The 15375-nt window shown below is 39.9% G+C and overlaps 1 protein-coding gene across 1 annotated transcript; it reads right to left on the minus strand.

The window, feature by feature from the left end:
• Positions 1-589: 589 nt before the first annotated feature.
• Positions 590-11474, minus strand: parn (poly(A)-specific ribonuclease (deadenylation nuclease)). The gene is made up of 26 exons (XM_006804331.2): positions 11375-11474; positions 11052-11129; positions 10882-10961; positions 10645-10712; positions 9444-9525; positions 9221-9281; positions 7493-7661; positions 7264-7326; positions 7133-7171; positions 7011-7053; positions 6835-6915; positions 6662-6718; positions 6425-6502; positions 6269-6312; positions 6119-6161; positions 5135-5210; positions 4935-5045; positions 4790-4859; positions 4633-4688; positions 3963-4049; positions 3801-3875; positions 3516-3684; positions 3266-3390; positions 2809-2866; positions 2566-2726; positions 590-1538 (listed from the first exon to the last, which is right to left on the minus strand). Exons 1-26 carry the CDS (start codon positions 11391-11393, stop codon positions 1492-1494), a joined length of 2040 nt encoding a protein of 679 aa, XP_006804394.1. The 5' UTR covers positions 11394-11474; the 3' UTR covers positions 590-1491.
• Positions 11475-15375: the final 3901 nt, after the last annotated feature.

Below are 15375 nucleotides of genomic sequence, written 5' to 3' on the forward strand. Positions count from 1 at the left end.
AAGACAAATATTCAATACAGTGCCATGTACTTAAAGAATGAAGGCACAATTTTGTAAGGCTTTAACATGTGTTCTGGAAAAAACAAAACAAACAAGGAAAACAAACAAACAAAACCCTCAACTGATTCTGAAAGCCTTGTGGGATTTGAATGACTTTGCATTTTAAAGAGCTGCAAGCTGGACAGATAACACAAGAATCAGGAATCAACACAACTCCCAAGTTTCCACTTGGGCTCCAGAATTTCCCGTCTTTCCCTCTGGGAGCAGTTTCAAGCCTTCCACCACCCCAGCATCCTCCTATAGGCTGCGGGGTATACACACAGAAATTGAGTGCAATATTTAACAACGTGGGAGGATCTTGAAGCCAAGTCACCAAATTAAATTCCTCTGCTATAATAAATAATTTCAGGCATGTTTTCCATTCAACAACATCAAGTAGTCAAGTTAATCATGAATGTTTAAAAAAAAAAAAAAAAAAAGCTTGAGGTTAACAAGACACATAACAGAGCCTCTAAAGTGGATGAATATTTGAGTCTATTTAACAATTGTTTAATAAAATGAGACAAAAACAATTAGTAAGAAACATTCTTTAATTTTTTCCCCTTTTCCAAGGAAATTTTCAAGGACTTTTAAACTTTATCTCATACAAAAATGTATACGTCATTTTAACGCTTACACCTTTTGCATTAGAACATACTCAGACTGAAGGTTGACACAGTTACAAAACATTCAACACAAAAAGGTAAAGAAAAATCATTTCTGTACAAAAGAAAGAGAAAAAAGAAAAAAAATACAAGCACCTCTCATGAAAGGACAAAATGCCACCAATAATAAATATCACATTATCATTGATAAGCTTCTATGATAAAACTGGAGAAGTTGACAGATCTTTTTACTTTTTTAAAAATGGAAAAAATATTGGACTGCATTAAAATACTAAATAACCCTGACTTTGTAAACTATAGGACCTGTCAAGTGGTATATCTCACAATTTATGACTCACAGGGATACAAAGACGGGAGAAAAATGTACATCTCCCTCACATGCACAAACTCTCACACTCACGCACACAACTCGCACTCACAAAAATAAGACTGACTACAGGTATCCGTCATTAAAACGTGTAAATGTTTCCAAAGTGACAACGTGGATGTGGTGGCAGATACCAGTCTGAACACATCAGAGAATAAATGAACAATAATTTCGATATTAAAGATCTGGTGGTACATCTGTGTGTGTTTACCCAGAGGAGTTGCCTGCTCCTCTGATGTAGGATCAAAATATGGCAGCTGCTGTTATGGCTTGTGTTCTCTGTCAGTAGTCCAGTTATGTAGCTTGGCTGGTAGCTATGGACACTGAATCCACAGCTGTTGGATGAACAAATGAATATAGTACTGTACGACCTTGAAGGAGAATATCCCAAGTGCTTAGGAAGAGAGACTGTGCAGGAGCCCAGTATGAGACAGCGGCCTCTACATGCTTCACCTCTCGCTACCAGACTTCTGGGACTTCGAACAGTTTTGGTGTAGATTCAGCACCTGCACAGGAGAGATGCACATTTTTCACATGACTGAAAAAAACCCAACAACTTGTTCCCAGTGTCTACATTCACCAGGTCATATTAAACAGTATATGATAAATGTACAGTTTTATTTTTTACCGTTAGTCCCTCCCCTTCCTTAAACTGCCATGTAATCCCTTATTAACATCCTCAGGCTGTTGTGAACCCTTAAATTCTCACCTAATTTCAGCTTTCACAAATGAGACTCCCAGCAACAAAGAAAAGAAAGAAAAAACTATAGTCCAAGTATATTTGGTAACTATATTATTTCTATGAGATCAACTACAAGCAGATCTCCTTTGTTAAGTATTCCCTACCTGACTCCCACCATATTCCAGTTTCTCCCAATTCTCTGGAATGTCAAAAAGGAACATAACACAAAAATACTGGCACCCTCAGTGCCATTTCTTGGCCTCCTGCGATATCAATTTCATAATCCTACGTCAAGTTATTGCATTCACAGGATTTTCAGAAAAGTTTACTTCTGACCTTGAGGTCAAGGCCACTGGGATTCGAACTTGCCTGAGATTTTTTGTAGATACACCTATGGTCTCACTCTGAAACTCCTATTTTGCCCTGTTCAAGTTAATGCAGTCACACACAATATGACACCACATCCTCCTGACAGGTCACTTTGACCTGCACAATATTAGGCTTTTATGTTGTGGCTAATCGGTGCATGTTGAGAAGATATTTAGTTTGTCTTATTTCTATCTAGGATAAAAGAAGGGAGTAGAGTTAACTTAGGAAAGGGCGCAGCTAAGCTGATTTTAGCTACACATCTTTATATTTGACAACACTACAAAGAGCCCAAAGCAGCGAGTCAGCCTGAATCTGACCTGGTCCTGTTTTTTTACTTCCAGAACATCTAAATGTGATGATGAACCATTATTTAAAAAAATAAAGAAAGAAAGAAAAAAATAAGTAAAATAAAATCACATTATGAGGAGAATCTTTGTTCCAGGCCTGCAAGTAGGTTAATGGACCCGTATCAAAAAACGCACCTTCAGATTTCTTTTTCTTGTTCTTTTGACCCTTCCTCTTGTGTACTGTTGGAGTCTGTTGCCAAGGGATGGTCCCATCAGCGTCATTGCCTGGATTTGTACCCTCGGGGCTTTTCTCATCATCAGGGGCTGGACTTAGCCCAGGTGAATCTGATAGATCCCTGCAGAACACAGCAACCATAAGAGGCTTAAATCACAGCAAACATGACAGTGTCAGCATAAATGATGGCTGCTTTTACTTACGTCGTCTTCAGCCATCCCTCGGATGTTTTACTCTCGACAGCTTTAGTATTTGCCGCATCTAGGAAACAGTGACAACAGTGCACAAGACCCAAGATTATAGTTCAGAGTATTCATTATCATTTAATGGGACACAGCGTGTGTGTAGAAAATGCATTAAGACAGCTTTTATTAGTATATGCACTCCCTCACTATTCACCATAAATATCTTTGGGAATAATGTCATCAAAGTCATCTGACATCTCTGCTTTGGAGCAGGTCAATATTAATAAAATTACACTAATCTAGCGCTAGAGTACCCAGGCTTGCTTAACTTTAACTCCTTGGCAGTGATGATCATTCACCATGCCACCTGCTCTCATCCTCTGCTAAGTACTTTCCTAGGGGAACCCTGCTGCATACTACCACACTGAGAGAAAAAACAAAAAAACAGTACAAATGAACACACGTATTCACACACCATCAGTTTTCATCTTCTTGGTGCCTGTGGTATCGGGGTAAGAGTAGTGACTCCAGCCATCTGTAATTTGAGCATCATCAGCTCCCTGCTCTCCCTGCATGGGACTGATGCTTCGCTTCCTCATCCTACAACAGCAGAATATTTCACGCAAACACAACCTGTGAAAATCTGAAGAAAATACTACAGAAGAGAAAAATGGACAGAATTTCATCAGGAAATGTACAACGTGAGGCATTCATGGCACGAGTACCTGGAATATCCAAACCCAGAAGTGGTAGAGCAGGTGTAGTGAGGCTTCACCCAACTGTCTTCTCCCCAAGTTTTGGTTGTCTGCTTCTCCTTTTCCTGCTGCTTTCCCTGGATGTACTCTGCATATGTCTGGATCTTGTAGCTCTCTGCATAGCGGCTGGTGTTCATAGCTGTGTTTAAATTTAAAATATAAAAAAAAAAAAAAAGAAAAAAAAGAAAATCACAGTTTGAAACATTTATGAAAGACTACATACTACTTTGTGATTAGCTAAAGCATCACACTCACCTATCTGTACCTGGTCCGTCTGACTTAGGGACACAAAGGCAGACGTGTCGTCTATCCATGAAACCTGGATGTTCCCTGAGTAGATAAAGAGCAGAGGGTAAATTATAAAGAATGGCTAATATCTGTTTAAAAGCAGAATTAATGGGCTAAATCGTGACGTACCAAAGGCACTAAAGAGCTGGTAGAGGTCACTAGTCTTCCATTCTTTTGGGAAGGTGACGTACAGGACATGGTCTCTCTTGGGTTGCACTGTGCAAGAAGAAGGGAAGAAAGACAAACATGATGTGGACGAGCTGCAGTTTGAATTTGTACCAAGCAAAACGTAACTTTGTATTGTGTTAGGGTGAGTCAAACAATATTTAAGCTGTTTCAGTTAAGCTGTTTATTTATACGGGCGACCGTGGTTCAGGGGGTTGGGGAGCGTATCTGTAACCGGAAGGTCGCCAATTCGATCCCTGGGCTCTCTGTCCTGGTCGTTGTGTCCTTGGGCAAGACACTTCACCTACCGCCTACTGGTGTTGGCCAGAGGGGCCGATGGCGCGATATGGCAGCCTCGCTTCTGTCAGTCTGCCCCAGGGCAGCTGTGGCTACAACTGTAGCTGCCTCCACCAGTGTGTGAATGAATAGTGGAATTGTAAAGCGCTTTGGGTGCCTTGAAAGAGCGCTATATTATTATTATTATTATTATTTTTGGTTTAATACCGCCGCAGCTCTAAGAAATGCTCAAAATTTAACATTTGGTCTCTAAAAACTTTGGAATTAGTGAGTCCAAACCAAGATAATATAATAGACCATTAGTAACAGTCATGTTGTGTTGCAGTACTTTACTCACAATCCGGTCCTGTGATGTTGAGGTAGGGTATATCTATAATCCTCATCAGAAAAAGCCTTAATAACAGAAAACACAAGTATTAAAAAGGTTTTATTAAAATAAAAATGTAAATCAAAATAAAACACTTAAAGCAAATAAAATCTATGAAATCACTTACTTATTGAAGAAAGGTTCAATTAGTTTGGAACGAGCTGAGATGTATGCTTTGGGCGGAGTCAAGAAAGAACCTGTAAAGGGAAACGCCAAGTTTAAAATCAAATATCTGAACTGAAACTTTCTGTGTGAAAAGAATCAGTGATTACCCAGATAATTGGCCATGGCGATGAAACAAAGGCCAGTGATGTAGGCATCATAACCCGCCTCATGGAGCTGCTCCTGGGCTGTGTCATAGCTGGGGAAGCCCTCTGCCGTTTCTGAGAACAGCAGCACAGAGACGAAAGTGTGTCAGCGGGGTTTCTGAACAGTCACTGCATTTCAGACAGAGTCTGCTTTATTTACTCACCAACTTGTGGTGACTTGAAGGGGTTCTCCTTCAGCTGTTTCTCTAACTCTGCCAGAGAAGTATTTGTGATCAACTCCTGAAATGTAAAAGAACACGCAATTATCGCCCTGATCACTTATAATTTACAACAAATCACAAATGATATCTTCAGGTGATTGGAGGGCTCTAGCCACTTGTACCATCACATTATAATTAGACCCAATTACATAAACTGTCTTAATAAGCCCTACTTAAAATCATAATCAGCTTTTGTGGTCAAGTATGTTGACAGAGAAATTAAGGCATGGGAGCTCCTAAAGTACTTGCAGAGCAGCGGGAATTTACAGGTTGACACAGATTTAGTGGACACTAATCTCAAACAACCACATCACAGGGATGTGGGAATGACATGTTTGATGTCAGAAGCTTTTTGTTTCCATTTGTATTTTTGAGCTCTCTTGACTAATTGGATATCAGCAGAATTCTAACGGTGTGTAGGCAAACGTTATTATTAATGCTACTGTTACTACCAAAACTGCAGGTCAGCACAACAGCAATATAAATCATACTGGCACTTGTTTAGAGTTTGGGCAGGATAACCCAGAAATGTTGAAGGTGTCGCCACTCAGGACTAAGCAGGCGATGCAGCCATCATACTGGGTAACAGTGTTAACCTTTTAGGGAGACTGTTGCCCTTAGATGAAGACTTCAAAGTAACTGCCTACATCCAGGAAAAAAGTCTACATGAAGCAGAAGACAAATTGAAATTTGAACGCTGTCCAATTAAGACTGAGTTTTAAAAATAGGAAATTGTAGCCTAGATATTGGCTGGCTGTAGCAGAAGGCCTGAAAAATGGGCCTCATGAGGGTAAGTCAGCAGTTCAACTGATGGGTTCACAGATGGAAAGTAAACAAAACATAAATTAGTGTTACCCACCCCCATCTTTTCAATACATCTTAGTGACCAACAGCGATCCACTAAAAGCACTTAAGCAAATGATTTACCTTAAATGGCTGAGTGGAAGCCATCAATTTGGTGTCTAGAAGTCTGCAAGTGAATAAATCATTCAATTAAAAACAAACAAACAAAAAAAAAAAAGTAATGCAAAACCCCTGCTGTAATGACAAAAAACCCCCCAAATTTAACAACATTACCTTGGGAAGACACACATTGTAACTTCTTTAAAGTCTTGAAGATCCTAAAAACAGTACCGCCTTAAATAATGCATACATCTCATACCAAGCTTGAAATTGCCATTTCTTGTACCGAAAATGCATTTTAGCTCCACATTTAAAATATGCAAAACATACCTCAGGCAGAGGGCAGTAAAACTGATGGATGGTGTGCATCACATCCAAGAGCATGTTGTGGCCGACAACCAGTTTACCCTGCAAGTCAGAAGGAGTGGTTCTGTAAATGTCACATTTATGGAAGCAAATCTAAAAAAAAAAAAATTTAGCAAACAAAACTGCTCACAAAGTTGCATATTGGTATAAAGCCTCAGTCTATATTTGTGTATAAATCTGTAAGTGAAAAACTAGACTTACAGACTTTGAGATGGCATGGATGACTCTGGAGAAACCAACAGCGTCATTTAGCTCCTCCTGTCAGGGGGAGGTGATTCAGTTCTGTTAGTTTTATAAATGCACAAAGCTACAACATATTTTTCTGAATTTTATACAAGCTTGACAATTAGCACAAGAAACATTTGATAGCTTGCCTGCTCTTTCTCTAGTTTCTGCTGCTCTCTCCGCTTCCTCTCCTCCTCGTCAACTTTACTGATTTGTATGTATCGCTCCTTCTGCAAAGACACAAATATGTATTTTTAAATTTTCACAAAACAACAAAAAGTGAAAAAAAAAACAAAACAGCTTCACAAACAAAATATAAGCATACCTTTTCTGTTTCCACAGTTTCCACGTGCAGGCCCTTTGGAAACCTGTAGGAACAAGACAAATGTTAATCTTTAAACCAAGCAAGAGCGTCAGAGCAAAGACAGGGCTTTAAGCAACACTCACTTCCAGTTCAGCGTCTGGTATATCAGCTTTCGCTGAAATCTGGAAAACAAAAGTAGAAATAAAATGAAATTTACATGGTGAAAACAAAAGTTTGGGTTAGATGCAGCTTTTCTAGAAAAGTGTCCAGTTACCCAGTGCATGGTTCCAGGTCCAAAGTCTTCTCAGAGTTACCCAGGAGGGCCTCAACCTTCTCGCTGTAGTGGAAACAAAACAAAAATGATTGTAGAGTATTCAAAAGCAAACAACGTTTCCTTTGTGGCTTCCTTGACCAACACACCACCAAGGACAGCAACCAAAAGCTAAAACATGATCAAATAACTAATTTGATGCTGTAAAGAAAACAACTGAAGCAGCACTTACACAACTTTGTTGATGAAATCTTTATGTTCCTCAGGTACATGTGAAGAGCCTTTGGAGGATGATGGGGAGATGAAGGATGGTGTCCCTACACCATTAGCATGCTGATTCCTCCTCTCCTCTGTCTGCTCTCTCAGCTGGGCTTCCTCTTCCTGATTTAGGTAGGGGATTCCTTTAAAATACCACAAAGCCTCGTTTTAACTTTGCATAGTGACCTGGAGCTTATTGTGCAGCGTGTACAAACATGAAATGTGTATCCAGATGAGGTTTAATGCACTTAATATAATGCAACCGATTCATCCCAACTGCATTTGTGGGAGGCCAGGTAGCAGCAGTCACGCTATTGTGCACTGCTGGTCCACTGCTTGCCTGGGACGTGCAATGTTTGTTGACAAATCAGCCGCCTGTGCCAAACTAATTTGCACATTGAGATTAGATGAAATTGCAGGCGCACAATTGAAACAGAAAGAATGCAACGTGAAAATAGAGAGAGACCCACAGGTTGTTGATTAACATGATTCGAGCAGGGTTCACTAGGCGTAAATGGGGCATAGTTGTAATGTGTGGTTTGTGCTCTGGAGTGTGCGCTAAGTGACAAGAAAAAGTTTCAGCAATGGGCCACATTCACAATGTGCGCACACAAACATTTGTACCTGAATTTGTTCGTACTCGATGAATGAATTGAAGATGACCGCAGAACATACAGATAAACAGATGAAGATTTAGCAGTCTAAGAAAATGTACTCACTTCTTTCAAATGAGCACTGATTTTACTACAACATTATTGTTACAGCTTTCTAAAATCACCATAAACCAAAAGAAAAAATTTGAATTAAATACGATTCATTGAGTAATACTATAAAGAATTCAACACAAATTCTTTGCTTCCTTTAACACAAAGCTCTGTAGCCCATCCCAAAAAACAAACCCCTGCTAACAACAGTAGCAGTGACAATGATGCCGTTGCAGTTTAACGTGCAGCCGGAGACTGTTTACACACAGCGAAGAGCAAAGAGGTGGAGCCGTTACCAAGACAGTGAGAAACTGTGTTTCTAGTGTCCAAAACAGCAGTGCTATTCCTGTAATCACCATTTAACCTTTACTGGGAAGAAGCTAGTGGATGATGGTGCCCTGATGTTTATTTTATGATTAATCTTATTACCATTTATTAAAAATGACTTCCGTCAGTGCTGGGTGTCACCGCTTATATAACTTTGTTTAATGAGTTTCTAGTATTCCACAGATGCCGAAGGATATGGATGTTTTTCGATAACTGCAGTGTTTCTCTTTGGAGGCCGACCATCATCAGTCCTGTGCAAACTTATTTTAAAGCTGCACCTTTTCTGGCTTCCTCCTCAGACCCTTGTTTCAGTTTCTGCAGCTGGACGACTTCTGCCCTTTTTTCCCCCCTTTGCAGTACAGGCTTCTCTCTCCCTCTCGCTCACCTCAAAGTACACAGGCTTCCATTTATATTGTAAAAGGCTGCTGATGTAGAATGATTCTGATTCACTAGCAAGAAAACTGGACAGAGCACATGGTTCATAAATCTGATGGCAATTTTGTGCGTGCACCTCACCATAACTGCTATAAAGTAGAAGCAGAAAACCCTTTATAGCTTTTATGAGCAATTATATTTCAAGTCTAGAGGCCAAGTAATCAGAGTGAGCTTCCATTTTAAGATTTTTGTATAACAATAGATATCTAGAACTGCTTTTTTTTTTGCGCACTCACCGTGACAGAACACCTTGTTGAAGTCAAATCCCTGACTGGCCAGGAAGTCGATACTGGAACTCTGAAATGACAAAATGTGTTTGTGTTTTATTAAAGCTTTCTGCAGCTGAACCAGCATTTCATGAAGCACCATTTTAAACCATCTAAATCTCTGTGAATCCAAAAGGTCATATCCCAGTTGCTTATTAAGAAGCAATTCAATAATGTGGGGAACAATACTCACTTGACAGATGAACTTTATGTCAGGAGATGTCCTGTTGAACGGTTTAGGGAATATATAAAAGTTAAAGGGCTTTGTGATGTACCTGCAGAGCAAGGAAATGGGGAGAGGGGGGTGGGGGAGAGAAATAATTTAAGTTCCTGGGAATTATTGCAATAACCTGCAGAAATATATATGGTTCAAGCACTTTACATCTTTTAAGCACCACAGGGAGACTGGGCCCCAGTTATGTATTGCTACAATGTCTTGCATTACTGACAAATATTTTGCAAGGTATACAGACACACACACACATACACAAAAATTACAGTGTCTTCAGGACCAGGATTTAACATGATCTCACATGCACAGAGAATTGGTTTAAACTGTATGCATCACAAAAGTAAACCAAACAATGGCTCAAAGATAGGTTTTTGGACCAAAGGCCAAAATAGGACATCAACCTCCTTGTAAGTAGAAATAAATTAGGAAAACTAGGAATAGCATAAATTAATGAATTAATAAAAAATGCCTGCACCTATGTCAATCTATGAGATTCTGGCTACACTCTGCAAGTAGTTTATGTAAATACCCGCTTATGCAATCAGCCATTGGCCAGTTCCCCTGATTTATCATGGTTATTCTCTGTATTACCAGAAAGAGAAGCCGGTCACGCAACAGCAGACCGGCTTCATCTTTTATTGCCATATTGATGCACCAGAGTTGTTTTGAAGACAACACCTGACTGAGTGGTCACAGGCCTGGTCCCCACCTTTAAAGTAACCATATCAAAAGCGACAAGCCTAATATTACTGGACACAGTTGCTTTAATTTTGGCCTCCAACCACCTCTTTCCCTAAACAGATTATGATAATGTGTCTAGAAACTGCACTGTCCCAGACCCTTATTTGAAATGGTACAATGCAATGGGCATGTAGTAAGCCTGGAGGCTTTGGGGCCCAATTGTGGGCAGTGATCCATTTCATAATCCGGCTTTAAGTGTGAGAATGCCCAAGGAGGAGAACATCAGTAGATAAGTCTGAATCTAAAACAGTATGCCTACACTTGACCAGAGGCCATCTGTGGTTTATGCATTATGGTGCACTTCAATGTAAAGGACCACACCCCGGCAAACTCATGGGAGTCCAGTAGCTGATTAGTTATTTTTGTGTTTCACCAATTAGAATAACACATTTAGTGTATTCAACAAACAGACACCACTCACTTTGACTTTGCCTGGTCGTACTTGAAGGTACACAAACCAAACTGGAACAAGAGGAAGTCCATGGAATGCTGCAGGCATGGAGAGAAACACATGTTAACACGTTCAAACGATAAACGGAAAAGTGAAAGTGTTCAAGCTACTGCAGGACCATAAAAGAAGTAGAGGGTCCAACTAGAATTGTGTGTATGGAGGTTGCAGTATTATTTAATATGCATGAACTGTTGCAACGTTGCTAACCTTTTTAAGCTTCGTGTATCGCTCTTCCGGTGTGTCCAGTCCATTGGTTAGTGCACTGACATTAGGACCGTCGCTTATCCCTTTAAAATAAACAATTAAAAAAATGTCAGTTTCCACATATAATGCTGGGGACTTCAATACCAACGCCTGTACAGCTCTGACACGGATACCTGAAAATTCCCCATCGATGGCAAGGAAGTCAGCCTCTTCTATCGCGCTGTATACGGTGTTTAAGCAGTCTTTATAATCTGAGAGAAGGAAACAGTCAGTCAGTATCAGAACGCTAGCGCAATGCTAGCAAGCATTTGAACACACTGCAGCTATCAAGCTAGCTGGGTAGCTCGCTCGCAGGCAGCACTCACGCTGGGATGTTCATTTTCAGTCTGCTCAGTACTGAATATCTGTCATACCACTAGTCTATTTCATCCTATCGTGAGATGTATGGTGAGACAAAAACTCCGTAAATCGCTGAAAACGGTGTCTGGCTACTTACTTTTCCGTGTAACCTCCATCCCTACACAATGACTGGACCCGGCTGACAACTACTGTTAGCTAGCCTTCGTCAACTGGCTTTTAACCCGTTTGACATACACTTCCGGCGGCGGTGCCGCAGCACGAAGTAACGGTGTCGCGGTCAGGCGTCTTTGTAGCTTTTGAGCTGAAAGCGATTTAATTGACAATTATAAAAGGACAATATTTAAAATAAATGTTCCATTTTTTCATGAAACCTTTGGGGCATATTTATAGAGTAACACTTAAAACACGATTTTGCAATTTATTGCAGCTATCCAGTTATTTTCCTTAATTTTAACGCTGTTGACATTTCCGTTTAAAATTCCATTTCTTTTTCACTTTTAATATTTTTCTCTAAAGTTTAAATAGATTTTTCATATTTAAAAAAAATCCTACCAGAAGGAAATCTCTACAAAAACGACAGCCATCTTGAAACGCCTACAGCTATTTATCTGGGCAGTTCTCCAGGATTTCTGAGGGTCTTTCAAATGTTTTTTGGAGAAATTGGCCGCTTTTTCACAAATTTCCGTCCATTTTCAGAGGAATGTTTTGTTTGTCACTTAACACTTACCTATAGATCATTCAAGTATAAAATGCCATCTCACAATGGGTCTCATGGAGTGATGAATCAAATGAGGTTTTAAATTTTTGGTTGAAATTATTGTCAGCAGAGCAGATCAGGAGAGAGGTATCACAGTGAGGGTCTACAGCCATTTGTAAAACACAGTGGAGGGTCTGTCATGGTTTGGAGCAGCATTTCAGTCAGTGGTATTGGAGATTTGTCAAAATAAATGGAACTATAGGTCGAAATCAACAGATTTTGATCCACAATGCAATACCATCATTGTTATCAGCATGACAATGATCCCAAATACACTGCCAATGAATTAAAAGCATACCTGGGTAGAAAAGCAGACAATTGGATACGATCAGTCATGGACTGGCCTCACCAGAGCCCAGACCTCAACATCATTGGAGCAGCATGGGATCATTTTTACAGAGAATAGAACAAATGGCAGCAAAAATCCAAAGAAATGTCTAAGGCAGTTCAAACTTGTTAGAAGTTTGTACTGTACTTCCATGTATGTTTGTATGCCTTCATCCACCCACTTTCCATTTTCTAGCAAAATATAAAGAAAAGGGAGTTGCTCAAGAAGACTTTTGCACAGTATTGTAGCTCTTTTCAGTCATCTCTTTTATTCTTGCCTACTGCATCATTGTGATCATTATTTGTCATTTCTGGCTTGTTTCGAGGTACAATCTTGATTTGACCTCCTCCTTCGCCATTTTGCACCCACGATACTTAGACTTATCAGTGGTAAACATTGCCATCCCTACAGTTTTCATGTGTAAAACATAACACACATTCTTCCTCTTCATATTCTTCACAGTGACAGAATTCATCTCAAACACTGAACAAAAACCATTAAATCTGCGTACACCTGTCAAGCTCTACAAATGGTGCCTTGTAGGAGGCTGTGTTTTGTGGATCTTATATCTGTGGGCTACTCCAGATCTTGACTGATTTGTAACTGTCATTTCCAGATGTGTTGTAAAGTGGTGACTCAATTCAATCTGGCAGTGCGTCTGCCACTGATTTTCTTAGAGCCGGAACAGCTTCTGCAATTATCATATGCATTTGTCAAAGGAATATATATATATCTATAAAAATCTTTTTCAATAGAAAATGTCTTCCCAGTGGAAGAAGCAAGGGGTGACGTGTTTTCTCCATTGAAATGCAAAGATGACATTTCAAAAAATAGGGATAGGAAGGTTTTCCTTTTCATACTTTTTTATAAAGGAAAGGGAAAAGAAAAGCTTCTGCTTGTATGTATTTTCTCAGGGGGTGTAAAGCTGCAGAATTACATTTTTTTTACTTCTCAGATTCAAATGTGAAATGCCACATCCTTTCTAGTCGTCACACTGAAAGCATTTTATGCTCAGTAGAAATGTAAAAAGTTTGTTTTGTTGTTGAGTTTTACTATGTGTTAGGATCGAGACAGAATGTACGCATACTATATTTTATTATTATCATTGCTACAAAAGGAGGATTAAATAATAATAATAGTATGAACAGATCTCACACCAGAACAAACAAAAGGAAATGCAGGAGCAAACCAACTGTTGGGTTGACTCACAAAGAAAAACAAATTAGAGCACAGTCCGACATGATGACAAATGCTTACATAAGAGATGAATGACAAATCAGATTAAACAGATTTAATTAAATATGGTTAATGAGTGGAAGTGATAGAGTGTGGGGCAGGGTGTGGGAAGGGTGGGGGTGTGTGCATTAACCTTCAGCTGAATCACGACTAATCTGAGGAAGCCCTGATTTTTAAATGACCTTTAAGGTGTCGCTTCACATTTGCTGCCGTTCTCTTTTTCCTCCCATACACTCGGTGATAGAACGGAGAGATCTTCTCAAAAACAGCAAGGATGCTTGATTATTCTCCAGCTCGAAAAAGGAAAAATCTTCGTCCGCTAAATGTGACAAGAAAAGTCACCTGTAATGGCTGAGCAACACCTGAACGAGTCGCAACGTTTCCATGACAAATATAAATTTTGTAACTTGATTCATTTCAGGAAACTCATTTCCCTGAAGGATGTTTGCTCTTGTAATATTGAGAACACGTCGAGTTTGAACAAAGATTTTGGCTTTAAAAGGGAAACGTTTTTGCTGACATGGTGACAGTACCCTCACATATGTAATACTGAAAGAGTTTCTGGACGGATTAATCGTCTCTTTTGTTCAGACTGGCAGCAAACACATGTCACATCAAGGTTTGTTGTAGTGCCGGTGATCTCAGCGTTAGCTTCTGACAGGCCAACAATTCAAACAACTCTCATCCTCCTGATATGGATAGATTATAACTTAACTATGAAATTACATGCCACCCTTATGTCTGTGGATGTTTGTGTTGCAGGTTTAGTGACTCAAGACTTGAGTGTCAGCTACTAAAGAAATAATCTTTAAGTTATGTTATTGTTACTGTTTTAGGAATAAAAACTTTATACTTCAAATCTCTTTCAGTGCAAATTGACTGCTTTGCAACATCTCATGAGTTTCTCTCTCCTTTTATCTCCTTTTCCCCTCCCTGGGTGATTCCTGTCCATTGTATTCCCATCATTTGACAGCTTTTCATTTGTTGTCTTTTTCACACTGATCAGGTATAAAATTACGAGCACTGACAGATGACAGGTAAAGTGAATAACACTGATTATCTCTTCATCGTGGCATCGGGTGGGATATATTGGGGAACAAGCCAACATTTTGTCTTCAAAGTTGGTGTTAGAAGCAAGAAAATGGGCGAGCATAAGGACCGAAGCAAGTTGGATATGGGCTAAACTGTGATGACTGGGTGAGAGCATTTCCAAAACTGCAGCTCCTGTGGGGTGTTCCCAGTCTGCAGTGGTGAGTGTCTATCAAAAATTATCCAAATAAGAAACAGTAGCGAATGAGCGACAAGGTCTTGGGTGACCAAAGGCTCATTGATGCACTTGGAGAGTCATGGTTTTTCCTGTGTGGTCTGATCCAACAGGCAAACGATTGTAGTTTAAACTGTAGATAAAGTTAATGCTGGTTCTAATAGTCAGGTGTCACATTACAGAACGCATTGCAGTTTGTTGTGAATGGGGCTGCATAGCTGCAGACCAGTGAGGGATCCCATTGGATCCCTGTCCACCGCCTAAAGCACCAACAATGGGCACGCAAGCATCAGAAGTGGACCACGAATCATATTTTCTTCTACATCACGTGGGTTTCATGTATAACACTTACATGGAGGAACACCTGGCACCAAGCTGCACTATGAGAGGCAAGCTGGTAGAGGCAGGGAAAACCTGGGAAAAAACAGTGAACCTCCACAAGAGTCCTGCAAGTGGAATTAATTATGTGGATGTTACCTGGACTAGCTACCTAAGCAATGTTGCAGACCATATACACCTGTTCATGGTATTCCCTGATGGGTGTGGCCTCGT

Source organism: Neolamprologus brichardi, chromosome 6 (genome assembly GCF_056152115.1).
Source record: "Neolamprologus brichardi isolate AB-2024 chromosome 6, ASM5615211v1, whole genome shotgun sequence".
NCBI lineage: Eukaryota > Metazoa > Chordata > Actinopteri > Cichliformes > Cichlidae > Neolamprologus > Neolamprologus brichardi.

What these genes read in the sequence shown, in the direction of transcription:
- parn (XM_006804331.2), bottom strand. An exon ending in CAACAAGGTGTTCTGTCACG is followed by an intron (nt 7,662 to 9,220) that starts GTGAGTGCGCAA and finishes GGTATTTTAAAG; the next exon opens with GAATCCCCTACCTAAATCAG. An exon ending in TACCAGACGCTGAACTGGAA is followed by an intron (nt 7,054 to 7,132) that starts GTGAGTGTTGCT and finishes TTGTTCCTACAG; the next exon opens with GTTTCCAAAGGGCCTGCACG.